We start from the raw sequence: 18008 nt of genomic DNA, 5'->3' as shown, positions 1-18008 counted from the left end.
TTACATTATTGTATACCACTACTGCAAATTATTAAAATATCGAGGGCTGCACTCAGATTTGCCTTAGAAATTTTTAGAAAAGATGGGGACCTAATGGCTTGAAGGGCTATCGCCTGTCAGTCATCACTGAGAAGCATTCCACACACGGATCACTCTTCAGAGAAGCAGTAGATTTAGACATACTTCTAAATCTGCCCTCGTTTCTCAAAACAATTGTATTGAAGGCATGCCGTGAATGACAGACCTCACAATTTCTTGTGCTCTCAACCGAACAGCCAAACCATCAAATGGCTGCTGTCATAACTGATCACATGTGCATGGCAACCCTAGATCAAACAAAAGCTTTTCTTATTGGTTACAATTGTTTATTGTACTTTACAAGCTTTCAAGATATGTTCATCAGGTAAAAGTAGTACTGAAAACAAAAGGTTCCGATTGTTTTTATTAAAGCAGAACAAAAGTCTATTGTACTTGCCATCCCTGCTGTGATACAGCATTCACAAGCTCTTGTGCTACCTCGGACATCTTCCCCTAATCTTGCTCTGGGTTTGGCATCTTTGGACATTCTGAATGGCTGGTCTGGGATGAGTTAATTCATACCAGCACTAAAGAATGTAGTCAGTAAACACAAAGCTTAGCATGTGCAGCTCAGTGTACATTAGGGCCTGGTTCACACTGGTGTCATTTCAGATGTGACTTGAGTCACAGAGAATCACATGGCAATGCAAATCATAGTTTTTCATGGTCTCCGGTCACATCAATGCAACTTGGCACAGAGAAATTTTGGAAAAGGGTTCCTGTACTACATTGTGTGATTTCAGTGCAATTGTAGCCCCATAGAATATTTAAACCTTATCAAAGCTGCATCCAAGTAGCATTACGTAAATCACAATGAAAATTGGGTCAAAAATCATATCATAGCAGTGTGAACCTAGCCTTAGGAGATGAGTAGCTGGAAGGATCCCATGCATGAAGGTAAAAGCCTTCATTATGCAGTTTTTCACCCCCCACCTGAACCAGATCTAGCGATGTGCACGAGAGAAGCTGCTCTTCCAGCTCTCTCCCTCCTTATCGGCTCAGACACAGCAGCAAAAGCTAAAAACAGCCAATGAGGAGGGGAGGGCTGAGTCCTGTTCTGTGGGTAAACAGACAGAAAAAGCAGGGCTCAGAAGCAAGCAGGCACGAGTGCCCCCATAGCAAGCAGCTTGCTATGGGGGCACTCAGCAGGGGGGGGGGGCAGAGTACGTACAGGAGACCCGAGAAGGAAGACTGGGAATGGATTTGTGCAAAACTATTGCACAAAGCAGGCAAGTATAAAAATTTTAGTTATTTTTTTATCCCCCCCCCCCCCCCCCAATTTCCTTTAGTATCACTTTAACAAATTATGGGGGCAGAATATATCCAATTACACCAAGTAAAGTAGAGCCAACATAACCATCACAGGGAAGCCCAAAAAAATATGCATCTCTCAGGCTTGGCTGAGATATTCAACGAAAGGAAACATACATGAATTAACGAACCTTTACATTCTTTGACTCCATTTCTGAGGAACACTGTTCCAATGGAGTCAGTGTTTTTGCATATATTGTTGAGCAAGACATCTCCTGTTGGGCAGGTAGTCCAGGGGAGGTTGGAGGAAGATAAAGAAAAACGTCTGATGTAAGAGGCTTTGAGGAAGCACCTGGGCAGGACCAAGTAAGATGCCCCTGTGAACCAAGCCCGCTTGGCCTAGTCGGACTCACTCCTGAAATGTTTTCAGCAGACAAGGCTTGTTGCAGATTTTGTGGAGCTCCACTACCAAATGTTATGCTCGTCAGTTTGTTCTCCGTCTCAAAACCAGGTGCGCTTTGGGTTGCCAGAAGGTTTTTGTGTTTTAGTGGAGATACTGGAGCAGTATTTGGTTTCAATAAGAATTCGTGTCCACGCACATTAGATGAAGCAGGAACATGACTTGCATATGTAGAAAATGGGGGACTATCCATCAACGATGATGGACTTGCTTCACGTGTTTTGTTCTTATTTGAAGAAACAGGAGATTTTGCAGGGGATACTGAAACTTTCTTTAAAATAAGAGTCACACAGTTTAATTTCTCCTGGAGTTTGCGCACAAGATTTTTATGAGTCCATCCAACCTAGGTGAATATATGAAAATAATTTATTTCAGGTACTTATATAGCACCGCCAATTTACACAGCGCTTTACATATACATTGTACATTCGTATCAGTCCATACCCTCAAGGAGCTTACAAGCTAAGGTCCCAAACACATATATACATATACTAGGGCCAATTTAGACAGAATCCGATTAACCTACCAGCACGTCTTTAGAGTGTTAGAGGAAACTGGAGTACCCGGAGGAAACCTACACAGGCACAGGGAGAACATGCAAACTCCAGGCAGATGGTGTCGTGGTCAGGATTTGAACCAGCTATCATTTTTGCTGCTAGGTGAAATGCTAACCACTACGCTGCCCTCTATCACAAAATCAGGTAAAAAAAAAAAAAAAAAACCCACATACTACTACTACTACTACTACTACTACTTTTAGTGTTTTCAGAGATTATAAAATACATATTGTACAGGTGTTGAAAAAAAAAATATATATATGTGTGTACTCATCGTAAAATCTTTTTTTATGGAGGCCATTGGGTGACACGTGAAGGTCTTAAACTTTTGGGTTATATATTGCAGCCTACAGCTTAAACGATTTCTGCTAGGGTATGCAAACTTTTGAGCACAACTGCAGCTGGCTATAAAAAAAAATAAGATTGTTTGATATCTTCTACACAACCAACACATATGTAAAGAGTAGGTCAATCATTAACAATAAATCCATTTTTGTCTATGGATACAACACTTCCTTAATCACTAACCAGGAACAAACATGCAGTAGGCGATACAAGAACTCCCGATATGCATGCAGGTAATTAGCATTTTCAAAAGAAAATCGCAATGATATCCCACATACGTCCCAAGATGGATTTCCTTTATGAAAGGGCAAAGTGTAAAAGTGGCAAAACATACAGTGGCTATAAAAAGTCTACACACCCGTTAAAATGCCAGGTTTCTGTGATGTAATAAAAATGAGACAAAAGATAACTAATTTCAGAACTTTTTCCACCTTTAACGTGACTTGTAAACTGTACAACTCCGTTGAACAACAAACTGAAATCTTTTAGGTTGGATCTTAGGATGCAGTAAAGCGGCCGCCGCTGGGGGGAGTTTGCGTCGTAAACCAGCGTCGGGTATGCAAATTAGGAGTTACGGCGATCCACGGCGGATTTTCGCGTTCGCTACGTCGCCGCTAGTCTAGTTTCCCGTCGCAAAGTTAGTCATTATTTGACCTGCCCTAACTTTACACAGCAATCGTATTGCTGTATAAAGTATGTCCGCCGTTCCCGCGTCGAAATTAAAAATTTAACGTCGTTTGCGTAACACGTCCGGGAATACGGAAGTACGCTACGCGCGTCGCCGTTCGAAAAGATGACGTCACGGCGCATGAAGCACGACGGGAATTGCGCAACTGAGCATGCGCAGTAGGTCCAGCACGCGAGCGCGCCTAATTTAAATGGCACACGCCCATTTGAATTGGCCCGCCTTGCGCCGGAGGCTGCCGGCGTAGTTTTCATCGCAAGTGCTTGGTGAATCAGGCACTTGCGATGAAAACTTGCGGCGGTGTAACGTATATACTAAACGTTACGCCGCCGCGATTCTACGTGAATCTGGCCCCTAGTTCTTGGTAATGTCATTGTTGTGCCATATTTTCTCCATTTGATGAGGACTGTCTTCACCTTGTTTCATGGCACATATAATGCCTTGGAAATTTACTTTTGTACCCTTCTCCTGACTGATACCTTTTAACAATGAGATCCCTCTGATGCTTTGGAAGCGCTCTGTGGACCATGGCTTTTGCTGTAGGATGCGACTAAGAAAATATCAGGAACTTTATTTGGGGTTAAAGGAAAAAAAATGTTCACCTTAATGCAATCTATGCATTAAAGGTGAAAAAACATCTGCTGCTGCTGCCGCCCCCGTTATACTTACCTGACCCCTCGAAAGTCCCGTGTGGTCACGATATCCTCTTCGCCGCTCAGCCTGGCCACTGATTGGTTAGAGCAGATGGATTGAGAGCAGAGCAGCCATTGGCTGGCGCTGCTGTCAATCACATCCAGTGACACGGCGCGCCGAGTGATACAGTGAGCGGCTATGGCCGCTCGCTGTATCACGGGAGCGCGCCCGCAATTAGTGACCACCATGCGAGCTCTCGTATGACTGTGGTGACTAATTGCGGGGAGGACCAGAGACAGCCGCCGAGGCACCCTTTAACCAGAGGCATGTTAAATGATGGCAGGTGTGTACCGACTCCTATTTAACCACTTCCGGACCACCCGCAGTCATTATGCGGCGGTACTTTGAAGGAGGAATATTGTTGTTATGCCAGCAACTAGCTACCATAACCCTGGTAACCTCTTCTTCAGTGGGCAGTCCGCTTCCAGATAAAAGTGGTCTCTGCAAAATTACTTTTATTGCAGTGGGAGAGGGGCCCCCCTCCCACTACCCTCTGCCGCTTACCAGATCCTGTGTCCTCTGTGGTATGGAGCCGAGTGAGGGGGGAAGATGGCCCCCACCCAGCTCCATACCAATGCAGGGAGCGGAAGCAACATCAAAACATCACTTCCGCCTATAGCTCTTAAAATTTTTTTTTTTTTTTTTTGCTTTAACAAGTTTATTTATTGCATTTTAGTGTAAATGAGATCTGAGGTCTTTTTGAGTCCAGATCTGATATTTAAGAGGTCCTGTCATTATTTTTTTCTATTATGAGGGACGTTTACATTCCTTGTAATAGAAATAGAAGGGACACATTTCTTCTTTTTTTTTTTTAAAAGAACAGTGTTAAAAAAATAAAAAAAAAATTAAGATTTTTACTTTTAACGCGCCCCAAGCTTGCGTGCAGAAGCGAACGCATACGTGAGTAGCGCCTGCGTATGAACTGTGTTCAAACCACAAGTGAGGGTATCCCTGCGTTAAAGAGGAAGTAAACCCTCAAAAACTTTTTTTTTTTTTTTTAAACCATGCAAGAGAAAGGCATAATGAGCTAGTATGCACAGCATATTATAGCATATTATGATATACTTACCTGAGATCGAAGCCCCCAAAGCGACTCTCGTTCCTCTACTCAACCGCCATGATACCCGAGTGACTTCCGGGTATCGTGGCTTATTCTCTAGAGAGAGTGTTAGAACCCCCAAACAAATGTATAATACAATATATAATAATAATAATAATAATAATAATAAGTAATTTTCTAGCAAAAAAAACAAGTTTGAGAACTTGGCCCAGTCTTGAAGTGGTTAACATGAGGTTGAATGCGATTGCTCAATTCTGAACACAGCTACATCCCCAGTTATAAGATAAAGTGCACCCTTATGCAACCATATTTAATTTTTTTTTATTTTTACCCCTCCCCCCTAAAAGATATTTTTTTTGTTGTACAGTTGGTGGAAAAGGTTCTGGAATTTTTTTATCTGTATCTCACTTTTTTACATCACAGAAACCCGACATTAACAGGAGTGTGTAGACCTTTTATATCCACTGTAGTAACCAGCTTAGGTCAGCATTGCTTCTATATAGTATTTAGTGGTTATACGTTTCATATTACAAAGTCCAAAAAAAATTGTAACTTAAAGAATATTCAAATCCAATCACTTAATCTCATATTGTGTTTAACATGGTAATATTATTATAAAAAAATAAAAATAAATAACTATTTTGTTTTAGGAATGCAAGGAATGAACTTGTTCATATACTGCAACTGTTGCTACCATCAGGAAACCTACCTGGAGAAATCCCATGGAGCCATTGCTGGGATGAATGCATGTAGAAAGAAGAGACTGTAAGATATCAGCAGGATTCTTATATTTCTCCTCTGCACAGTTGACATATTTATGGTGCATGGATCAGCATAAATGCATCTATATAATCTTTTAACACATCCAGTTTTACTTACCCAGTTCAGATTATTTTAAATATATTCTGATTTATATTTGCTGAAGTCCGTGAGGTGTCAATGGATAGAATGAAGCCCCAACAAATTTTGTTTTTCGAAATATGGGCGCACTCCTCCACAAATATAAAAGTAGCTTTTGCATCCTTGTCCTTTTTCAGTGTAAAACAACAAATGATCTTGATCTAAATTTTAATTATAAGCATGCCAAGGTTCTTTGTCAGATATTCCATGTTCTTTTGCGCTCTATAGTGCCATGATACCCTTAATTGCAATGTATGCCTAATGTTATCCTTGACAGACAGATCTTTATCATGTCCCCAAAATAATTTCAATTATTGAAGATGCAAAATGCAACTTGGTTACGCACCGGTCACCTTTGCAGCAGAAATATTTATAAATAGTAAAATGCTTGTTGGAGTCCCCCTCTTCAAATCAACCCCCCCCCCCCCCCCCCATCCACCAGTTCTGATTGTCAACAGGATTTAGAAGAAGATGCTCTTTATTGAACTTACCACAACCTGATCATTCACTTTAATGATCTCATCTCCTGGAAGGATTTTTTCACACTCTCTGGCTGCAGACTAAAAAAGAATAAAAGTAAAAAAAAAAAAAAAAAAAAAAAGTTACACATAAAAGACGGGTCCAAAAAAACAAAAAAAACAAAAACAAACCCCACTTAACCTGAAACTGCAATCCACATGGAAAAAAGCCATACAGGAAAATAAAGCATGAATATAATGCTAAAGGACATTTTTAGGTTTGAAATACATTTTTTACATTAGAAGGGAAAGGGAAAAAAATAAACAATATTTAGCATCTAACTTGTTTACTTGAAGTGTTTTTCCTTTCCATTAAGTTTTATTCTCTTGCAACGTGCCTCTAAGGCTGGGTTCACACTGGTACGACAAACACTCCGACATTGGGAGCTCATGTCGCATGACATGTGAAAATCAATGTTTCCCTATGGGAGCCGTCTTAACTCGTCCGACACATGTCGGTGCGACTTTAAAAATGCTCCCTGTACTACTTCGGTCCGACTTTGATCCTACTTCACTCCATTGAATATCATTGAAGTCGGACCAAAGTAGGACCCTTGTCCTTACCATCCCACTTTTGACATCCGACATGTGATTACAGCAGCAGTAAAAGGAATTTATCTCACTCTGGGATTGTTTTGATTGGTCAAAGAACAAGTCAGACTATCACAAAGTCGGATAAAAGTAGTATCCTGTTCATGAAAGTCAATGTAGGACTGATGTCGCAGAGCAAAGTAGGATGAAAGTCGTTCTACTGTTGTGTAGTTTAGTGTGAACCCAGCCTCAACCAGCAAGCAGATTTGACCACATCAAGAAAGTCAGTTTCCTAGAAAAACCCTCTTCCTCTGGCACTGGTAACTTCCATATTTCTATCTTGAAGCTTTCTCTATATTTTAAAGACGTTTTTAAGTTTATTCTAATTACATCTGAACCAGACATGTCAGCTTCTTTATACACCTTTTTCCCAACATTATATTTATAACTATAGTGTAGGTGCTCCTTAAAGGGGTTGTAAAAGGTACATTTCCCCCCCCCCCCCCCTAAATGGCTTCCTTTACCTTAGTGCAGTCCTCCTTCACTTACCTCATCCTTCGATTTTGCTTTTAAAATGTCCTTATTTCTTCTGAGAAATCCTCACTTCCTGTTCTTCTGTCTGCAAAAAAGCGAGCGAGGCTTTCTTCCTGGTGTGGAGTGTTGTGCTCGCCCCCTCCCTTGGACTACAGGAGAGTCAGGACACCCACTAACACACAGCTCCTTTCTCTATCTGCAACGTAGAGAGCGTCCTGACTCTCCTGTTGTCCAAAGCAGGGGTCGAGCACGACACTCCACACCAGGGAGAAAGCCTCGCATTACTGTGTGGAGTTACAGACAGAAGTACAGGAAGTGAGGATTTCTCAGAAGAAATAAGGACATTTAAAAGCAAAATATTGAAGGATGAGGTAAGTGAAGGACTGCACTAAAGGTAAAGAAAGCCATTTAGGAAAAAAATAAAAAATTGTACCTTTACAACCCCTTTAACTCAGGAGGTAGCAGTTGCTTATATGTAGTATGCTTAGCAACACTCATTGCACCATGCTAGTTCATGAACCAAACAATTGCATTAACTTTTTTCCTGGACACATTTTTTTCTAGAATTGGTATGGTTCACTGGAATTTGCTGTTTAGTCATCTTTGCCTGACAGAGTTTCAGACCTTTTGCATGTAAAAGAAAGAGTCCAAACACAAATTGGCATTTGTTGGCAGAGGGTGGACAGTGGAATAATACACTTTGTAGTCATCCAAAAATAGCAAGAAGCCCTGGGTACATTTACGATTTATACAACTCAAGATTTGTGTAAACAAGAGGCAATAACAATGTCACCATACTGGTTTTAGAACAAAGTGTCATTTTAGTTATAAACAGAGCACTAACCAAACAGCATACACCAAGTAATCAGCTCTACCCACAGTTATCAGTAACCATATCTATTTATGTATTTGCAGCTGGTAGCAAGTGATTGAAACCGACCTCTGGTACTGTTTGGCCAACAAAATGCTGTCCTGAAGAAGTGGATTTAATTACAAGGCCCTAAGACATAAAAATAAAAAAAGTCATTCATTATTTTAAAATGCCACAATAGTAAAATATTTTTTTCCTGAGGAAACCCACTATCCATCTTTGGTAATTCACATGTAAAGCAGCAATCCAATGAAACAAAATGGCTTAAAATACCAGTCTACAATAATATCATTTTTAACTTGCCAATAAAATACTTTTCTTGAAGTACAATATAGGACACAGGATCTTGGCCTCAACAATGGGTAAGATGTAGCTACCTTCAGATAATTGGACATCCCAAAAAAAAAAAAAAACAACCACACAAAAAACCCACTTTCTCTACCAGCAAGCCCCAGCCTTGTAGTAATACAATCATAAAAGGAACAGAGGAGAGGGATAGGTGTCCTTTATGGTCTTACAGAAAAAAAAAAAAAAAAAAAAAAAAAAAAATTCTACGGTCAAGTCATACAACTATAGGCAAAAAGATGTTTTTCTATTTTGGATATAAGAGGATCATAACACCTGTGAGGTTTATTTTTGCAATACGTTTCCCATTGTCTCCCATAGGCAAAACAGGAAGGGAGAGGAAATCCCTGCAAATGGAGAATATCTTGGGGTCACCAGAACTAGTGTACCCATTGGAAGATTCCCCCCTCTTACTTTTCTAGGGACAACTCAAAATGTGGGATTTTCTTTTACTTTCAAGGATACAATGGTAAACAGGACAAAATAGAGAGAGGGTGACTCTCCATGGGGACACAAACGGCAATAAAACCTGACCTGGTGAAAAACCTGCCCAGCTTGTTGTTGTACAGTGAAGGAAAAAAAATATATATTTGATCTGGTGATTTTGTACGTTTGCCCACTGACAAATAAATGATCAGTCTAGAATTTTAATGGTAGGTTCATTTTAACCACTTAAAGCGGGAGTTCACCCGAAAAAAAGAAAAAAATGTAACATTAGATTGAGGCTCATTTTGGGAAGCAGAATCGGGTGTTTTTTTTTTAAATCGAAGCAGTACTTACCGTTTTAGAGATAGATCTTCTTCCGCTGCTTCCAGGTATGGTCTTCGGGACTGGGCGTTATTTGATTGACAGGCTTCCGACGGTCGCATACATCGCGTCACGAGTAGCCAAAAGAAGCCGAACATCGGTGAGGCTCTATACGGCGCCTGCGCACCGACGTTCAGCTACTTTCGGAAAATCGTGATGCACTGTATGCGACCGTCGGAAGCCTGTCAAATAGGAACGCCCAGTCCCGCAGCCCATACCCGGAAGCGGCGGAGAACATCTCTCTCTAAAACGGTAAGTACTGCTTCGATTTAAAAAAAAAAAAAAAAAAAAAAACCACACCAGATTCTGCTTCCCAAAATGAGCCTCAATCTAATGTTAAAAATTGAGTTTTTGGGTGAACCTCCACTTTAATGGATCTGTTTTTCAGATTTTTCAGAAATGGCAGTCATTGCAATACTATTTGTCACATCGTATTTGCTCAGCGGTCTTACAATCGCACTTTTTTTGGAAAAGATTCACTTTTTTGAATAAAAAAATAAAAAATAAAAAAGGATGGATATCTCGGTTGTGGCAGCGTCTGCTGCCGTTGTGAGATATCCATCTTTAAAAAAATGACGTATATACAGTGAGCGGGTCCTTCCTTAGTGGTTAAACAGTGAGACAGAACAAAAATTATCCAGAAAAAACACATTTCAAAAAAGTTATAAATGGATTTGCATTTTAAATGAAAGTAGTATTTGATCCCCCATCAATCAGCAAGATTTCCGGGCCACCATGGATGGGCTGAGATTAGGAGCACTCTCAAACACTGAACCAAAATTGGTACCAGGTGAATAGAAAGTATACCAATGCTCGGTCTAACAGAGTTGTGCTGGCCTCTTTCAGTAAACTAGCCGTTGACCATCTATAAACATTCCCCAAAGCTGAAAAAAAAAAAAAAAGCCGTCTCACCAAACCATCTGAAGGTTTAGGATGGATCTGTACTAGCTCCAGAGTTGCTGTCTGATTGAGGAGACTCTCAGGGCTGCAGTTCAGTATACTCTTACATATGACACCAATATTTTCACACTGGAAAGAAAAAGGACTTCATCAGTATCAATTAAAAAACAAGACAAAAAAAAAAAAAAAAAAAAGGGGATGGCACAAAGTCCATATATAAAAACGAAGCACAGAGAGAGTGTGCCACTCTAAAGAGGGTGCAAGAAAAAAAAACAAAAAACATAATAAGCAACAGATGATACACATACAGCCATGTAATATGAAAAAGAGAGACAGACATTTATTAAAGAAGATACAATAAACAGTGTACATGGGGTTTTATCTCAGGTGCTCTGTATCCTCAGATCAGTGTCTAGTTCTCGCACTGTCAATTGTAGATCTTTGATGATTGCAGCCTGCACACATGCAACATTCTCAGGATATTCTGCTTGTTGCAGGCCTTCAAGAATAGGGATCACTTTTTTGCGTTGCACTCATTGCATTGTCCCCGTAAGCCTTCTAAATCATCTGAACAGTTTCCGCAAAGGAGTATTCAAGCTTAACACAAAATTTGATGCAGATTCGTAGCTCTACTCAGTCATTTTTTTTTTTGATTTAGAAAAATCATAAAACATTTTGCAGATTCCAGACAGTCTGCGGCAAAACAGAAACATAGCATAGTTCCAATCGGCAGCTTCAACTAGCAGACACTCGCCCAACTCGCCCACAGGGCCCCACATAAGTGCCCCATCTTAAAATTCAAGATATATAATCTATAGTTGCCCAAAACTTACATATTTATTCAACACATTAGCAAAATGACAACAGCATTCTATACAAAAAAAACAAAAAGGGAGTTTTAGCATAAAAATCATCTTAATAAGGTTACCTTTCCCCACCACGGACAACCAGAGCTTTGACCACACCTTAACTTTGTCTCGGGTACGCCCCAATATCGGCAACAAACTGAGAGAAAAAAAAAATCTAGGGGAATAGGAGTGACATAGATGCCCAAATATTTAAAGGAGGATGATACTGGAATGTTTTGCAATGTAGCTGCATGATTATCAGGAGTGCCCATCTAGTAACATACAGGCGATACGCGAAAAATTTGAATATCGTGCAAAAGTTTATTTATTTCACTAATGCAACTTAAAAGGGTGAAGCTAATATATGAGATAGTTAAAGTCGTGATTTGTCATAATTGTGATGATTATGGCTTACAGCTCATGAAAACCCCAATCTCAGAAAATTTGAATATTTCATGCAATCAATAAAAAAAGGATTGTACATAGAACAAAATCGGACCTCTGAAAAGTATAAGCATGCATTTGTACTCCGTACTTGGTTTGGGCCCCTTTTGCAGCAATTACTGCCTCCAATGCGGCGTGGCATGGGAGCCATCAGCCTGTGGCACTGCTGAGGTGTTATGGAAGACCAGGATGCTTCAATAGCGACCTTCAACTCTTCTGCATTGTTCGGTCTCATGTCTCTCATCTTTCTCTTGGCAATGCCCCATAGATTCTCTACGGGGTTCAGGTCAGGCGAGTTTGCTGGCCAATCAAGCACAGTAATCCCACGGTCATTGAACCAGGTTTTGGTGCTTTTGGCAGTGTGGGAAGGTTCCAAGTCCTGCTGGAAAATTAAGTCAGCATCCCTATAGGAGCTCGTCTGCGGAAGGAAGCATGAAGTACTTCAAAATCTCCTGGTAGATGGCTGTGTTGACCCTGAACTTAATGAAGCACAGTGGACCAACACCAGCAGATGACATGGCTCTATAAATCAACACAGACCGTAGAAACTTCACACTGGACTTTAAGCATCTTGTAGTGTGTGCCTCTCCATTCTTCCTCCGGGTCCTTGGTTTCCAAATGAGATGCAAAATTTGCTCTCATCAGAAAAGAGGACTTTGGCCCCCTGAGCAACAGACCAGGTCCGTTTTTCTTTAGCCCAGGTAAGACGCTTCTGACATTGTTTGTTGTTCAGGAGTGGCTTTACAAGAGGAATATGACTTTTAAAGCCCATGTCCAGGATTCGTCTGTGTGTGGTGGCTCTTGATGCTCCGACTCCAGCCTCAGTCCACTCCTTGTGAAAGTCCCCAACACTTTTGAATGACCTTTTCCTGACAATCCTCTCCAGGCTGCGGTCATTCCTGCACCTTTTTCTTCCACACTTTGCCCTTGCACATAACCTTCTATTAATGTGCTTTGATACAGCACTTTGGGAACATCCAACTTCTTTTGCAATTACCCTTTGAGGCTTTCCCTCCTTATGGAGGGTGTCAATTATGGTTTTCTGCACAACTGTCAGGTCAGCAGACTTTCCCATGATTGTGATTCCTACCAAACCAGACAGAGACCATTTAAAGTCCAAATGTAAATAAGGCAGAAATGAAAATGACTCCCAATGGGTCTGATACAGTCCTGCAGCAGCGCTGCAAACTCTACGTTTGTTGTGATCCTATGCAGTGTAGAGGTAGAAAAGATGTGCTCCAATCACCAGTTGTTGTTCACCACGTGGGGGATAGGAAACCCCTTCAGGGGATGCACTTACCAGATGACTGATAAAAAACAGCATATAATCCACCTCGCTTAGTAATCGTCAGACTTTCACCATAATGATATTCAGCATGTATGAGGAGAAAGAAAACTCATATAGAGTAGTACCGTTTGGATGATTTATTTAAAAAAAAACTTTCCCCAAATATACATTCCCCTTCTATAGTATGCGTACCACATGAATGAAAAATACAGGCATGTAAATGTAAACGTTTGCCTCACGATTTGATGACCCTGAGGACCGCTCTGTCTCGTTTCCTTGCGGCGGCTTCCTGGTTCCCTCCTCGTGGAGCGCAAACGTCACTTCCGGTTTGTTGTGTATCGAGAGTCACGCCCTGATGCGTTTCGTCACTTCCGGACTTCAACTGAGGGCGTGACTCTCACAGACACCAGCCGGAGTTATAAGGAGCAGCGCCGCCCATCCTCACAGAGAGATCAACGCCCATTCGCGTCACTCTGGATGCTAAGCCGTGATAGCTCACTGAGACTATGCTAAGGGCGGAAGTCTGTACGTGCAGTGTGTACTGCGCTATTAATGCCAGAACGTGTTGCCACCATAATCTGGTTCAGCGCGCACTGTCAGACTGACAATTGCTGCGGTCATATGCTCAGAACATAATGCTATTAGGGTCATCACACCATTAATAATAGTCACAATAAATGCAATAATATTAATCATATTTGCAAGGAATTGTATCTGCAAACTAGTCACATTCCAACATGTCTCCATATTGTCTATACATTTTCCCGATATTGTGCACATTGATCTAGGTAATAAACAAATAAAATCACAAATCAATAAATTAAATTGTCTGTGATATCAGGAACCCCTATAAATTATGCGATAATAGTAATATGAATACTTAAAATCATTAAAATCATGCAATCAATAAAGAAATAGTACATTAAAATACACTAAAAGATAGTGCATTATATAGTACAATAAAATAAATTTGTAATAAAATAAAATCAAGTACATGCCATTCACTAAAATACCATATGCAATGTAAATTTTAAATTAAAATTAATCTATCGCTCAAGTAAGTAACTAACAATCTGTAAAGATGTACTATGTTGTGATGCCAACCAATGTGTACCCCAATATATTCAAAAACCTCATCATAATTCGAGAATATTGAATCCATGGATGGAAGAATGGATGAGTTATTCTTTGAACAACATAGTTATCGTGGATGTTAGTTTGAAATGACATATATGTACATGTAATCTACCCCTGGCAACTTGGGGTAGGGGGATGTTATACCCATAAACACAGCAGCTTCCTTGAATAACATGATTTCTGTCATTCTGGTTACTGTATAAAATCCGATTTATGCCCTTACTGTACTGTAGGTAAGCACGGTATATATCTAAGCATCACTAATTTAACAGTTAATGTCCACTTCGACATTGAGGCCTTTGGGCATTAGTACATCGGCCAAATAGATCCATCTGGTTTCCCGCTTGGACAATTCACGCACTCTATGAGAGCTGCTGCAGGACTGTATCAGACTCATTGGGAGTCATTTTCATTTCTGCCTTATTTACATTTGGACTATATATTTTTTTTAGCAGCAGCTTTTATTTATTTATGGTAATGGGTCATTGATGTTGGACAATTTGAGTGTGTTTATCCTAAAGCAGAGCTGTACACAGATAAGCTGCGCCTGTTATTTCTGTACAACATCCCTATAGAGACCATTTAAAGGCTCAGAAACCCTTTGCAGGTGTTATGGCTTAATTAGCTGATTAGAGTGGGACACTTTGAGCCTAGAATATTGCACCTTGTCACAATATTCAAGTTTTCCGAGATTGTGGATTTGGGGTTTTCATGAGCTGTAAGCCATCATCACAATCGTGACAAATCACGGCTTAAACTATCTTGCTTTGTAATGAGTCTACCTCATATATTAGTTTCACCTTTTAAGTTGCTGTAGTGAAATAAATTAACTTTTGCACAATATTCTAATTTTTCGATTACCACCTGTAATGGACGGTTTAGTCCAATTGGTAACCAATTCTGAATAGGTACCAAAAGTGGATATGACTGACACAGAATCAGCATAGAGCATGATTTTCTCCTGTAACCTTCCAAATTGGAATCCATGGATATTAATGTGAAAATGTGGAATGTATATTTGTATACGAGAAAGGAAAGAAAAAAAATCAATAAAGATGAAACAAAAAAAAAAAAAGAATCCATGGATACTGGAGTTAGCGAAAAGTGAGGGGGTGGGGGGGGGGGTGAAAAGGGAGGGGGGTGGGGACAAGACACTCCTGCCAGGTGCCCCTATACAAAAAGGGATGCGAGATTCATCCCGCCTCTTATAGTCACCACAGGGGCATTGTACAACAGTTGAACCCATGACAGAAATGTGTCACTAAATCCAAACTTGGACATAGTTGCTCAGAGGTAATGCCATTTAATACTGCCGAAGGCCTTATGGGCATCCAACGACAGCAATGCCCTATCCCCAATATTATCAGCCAGGGACTGCAAGTTAATAAACAGCCTGTGCAGGTTAATGACCATTGACTTCCGAGGCATAGCCTGGTCTGCATGAATAGTAGAGATAGCCTTGTTCCATCTCAGAGCCAGCACTTTGGCTGGAATTTTAACGTCACTGTAAAGCCTCATACACACGATCTGACTTCCATCGGACAAATCCGTGGAATTTTGTCCGAAGAGCGTTGGCTGTGAACTTGTTCTGCATACAGACTGCAGAACTTTTTCAGAACTTTTTCAGCCAAAACACAAAACTACATTGTAGTTCAGCCATTTAGCGCCACCGTTTGGGCATCTTCTGCCAATGTTGTCTGCTGATTAGCATTGGTTCTGAGCATGCGTGTTTGTACTTTGGATTTTAGTCCGACAGATTTGTGTACACACGATCGGATAATCCGACGGAACACATTTGTTGTCAGACAATTTGAGAGCATGGCCATCCAACATTTGTTATCGGAAATACCCACAACAATTGTCCAATGGAGCATACAGACAGTCAGATTATCCGACAAAACACGTCCATCACACAATTGTTGTCGGAATATCCGATCATGTGTACGAGGCTTAAGAGAGAAATGGGCCTGTACAAACCCAAATCTAGTGGGCCCTTCTCTGGTTTTAATAGGGCAATTATGTTGGCCCTAGCCATGGATTCTGGAAATGAATCTCTCTCCTGGGCAGCATTGAGCACTCTAAGAAAACGTGGCAGAATGACCTCCCCATATTTCTTGTATACTTCAATGGGAAGACCACCATCCCAATGCTTTATGGTTGGGGAAGGAACCGATTGCCTTCTGCAGCTCCTCCAATGTTACAGTGAATCAGTTAAGCTGGGCAACTCTATTCTCAGCAGGAAATCCTGCAAGGCCTCAAGAGTAGCCCCTCTGGGAACAATAAATACCAGGAGTAGAAGTCCACCAGTTCCTGCATAATGAGATCCAGTGTGTTAACAGTTTTCCCCAATGGAAGGTAAAGCTTGCTAAAATTGTACAATTTTGGCCGTTAGACCTCCCGTCTGCTCCCCCTCCTCAAAAAAGGCAATTTTTTTTTTCCTTTATTTTTTTTAAACAAGAGAATGAAGAGGTTTTATATCCGCCACAAGAAGCATTAAAATGATCCAATGCTTCTTGAACCAACGTTCAGGTTTCCCTGTGGACATCAAATGGGTCAGCAATAAAAACTGCTTCCAATCTACGCACCAGCTGTGCAGCCTGTTGCCCTTGGGCCCTCATAGCATTTTTCTTACAGCCCTGACCTTTACTATAAAGATGCCCCTCAGAAATCTGGGATACCTTCAAATGCTAACGGCTAACTCCATGTGGTCAGAATGATTCCACCAAAAGGCAGATATCTGAGCTGCTATCTTCGCATAAGAAGTAATAAGCGACAGCCAAAACACCTTGAGCTTTCATGGCACTCGCGGTAACGATGTTGTGGGCTTAACATTTTAAAAAGACAAGTATGGGTGAGTGAGCCAACACGCCGCGTACACCGTATTAAATGTCCTGTATGAGGGGCACTACTGAAGATGCAGAGACAGGTCAATTCTAAAAAGAGACATGTGCATTTTGGAGAAGCATGAAAACAGTTTTTGCTGAAGGTTATGGCAACGCCATGGATCCACCCATCCAACTTCATCTACAAAATTGTAATAATGTCGTACGGCAGATACGGTGTCCGACAGCCGGAGGAGGGCATTTATCTAGTATAGGGTTCAAGTAGCAATTAAGGTCACCAAACAAACAAAAAAAAAAAAAAAAAAAAAGGGGATTTCTGGGTTTCCCAGCTGGTATGTCAAAAGATCTCTTAAGATAGCTGGGGGGAAAGGCGATGGAACATGCATAGCTGCAATTATACATTTCAATAGAAATATTCTGCATGACAAAAACATATACTGTTCTTCAGTGTATCAACTTATCAAATAATTGAAAGTCCAAAGACCTGTGCAGCAGCACAGAGTATGAGGTGTGAAAGGAGTGGTATGCTCAGCCCACCCAGGAGAAGTTCACACAAGCTAAAGTAACGGGGGCCAAAGGAGTCTCTTGCAGGCCACATACTGCAGCGTGTTTTTATTTTTTTTATTATTTAGAGAGGTAGAGACCATGGTGCAAAAGCGAGTGGGTTTTGGAGGCCCCTCAATATTCCACGTACCAATGGGGACCGTAGTCATCATTGTCATCAACAGTCAAGATTATAATCAATGAAACAAGCTATGGTCAAACACATGATAACGAGCCAAAACATTTTCCTGCCCAGCCAAACACAGGGAGTATTGGGGCACACCGTTATGTACAAGGCATCTCATCCAACCCATCACACAATGTAGCATCCCTTGACCGAGCAGGCTGAATCATGGAACTCCATAGCCGC

General features: G+C 40.9%; 1 protein-coding gene across 3 annotated transcripts in view; it reads right to left on the bottom strand.

Annotated features, from left to right (window-relative positions):
* CNKSR1 (connector enhancer of kinase suppressor of Ras 1) overlaps positions 1-18008 on the bottom strand; it is an 82803-nt gene that overhangs the window by 29390 nt on the left and 35405 nt on the right. The window contains exons 6-9 of one of the 3 annotated variants that reach the window (XM_040337909.1): positions 10548-10664; positions 8553-8612; positions 6521-6589; positions 1521-2132 (exon numbers count right to left, since the gene is read on the bottom strand). In XM_040337909.1, the coding sequence (XP_040193843.1) occupies positions 1521-2132; positions 6521-6589; positions 8553-8612; positions 10548-10664 (858 nt within the window). The remainder of the gene's footprint in view (positions 1-1520; positions 2133-6520; positions 6590-8552; positions 8613-10547; positions 10665-18008) is intronic. The other 2 variants (XM_040337910.1, XM_040337911.1) reach the window with 2 other exon arrangements.

The sequence above is a fragment of the Rana temporaria genome, chromosome 2 (assembly GCF_905171775.1).
Source record: "Rana temporaria chromosome 2, aRanTem1.1, whole genome shotgun sequence".
Lineage (NCBI taxonomy): Eukaryota > Metazoa > Chordata > Amphibia > Anura > Ranidae > Rana > Rana temporaria.
Note: the sequence above shows the minus strand (reverse complement) of the source record. Positions and strands in the feature narration are given on the sequence as shown.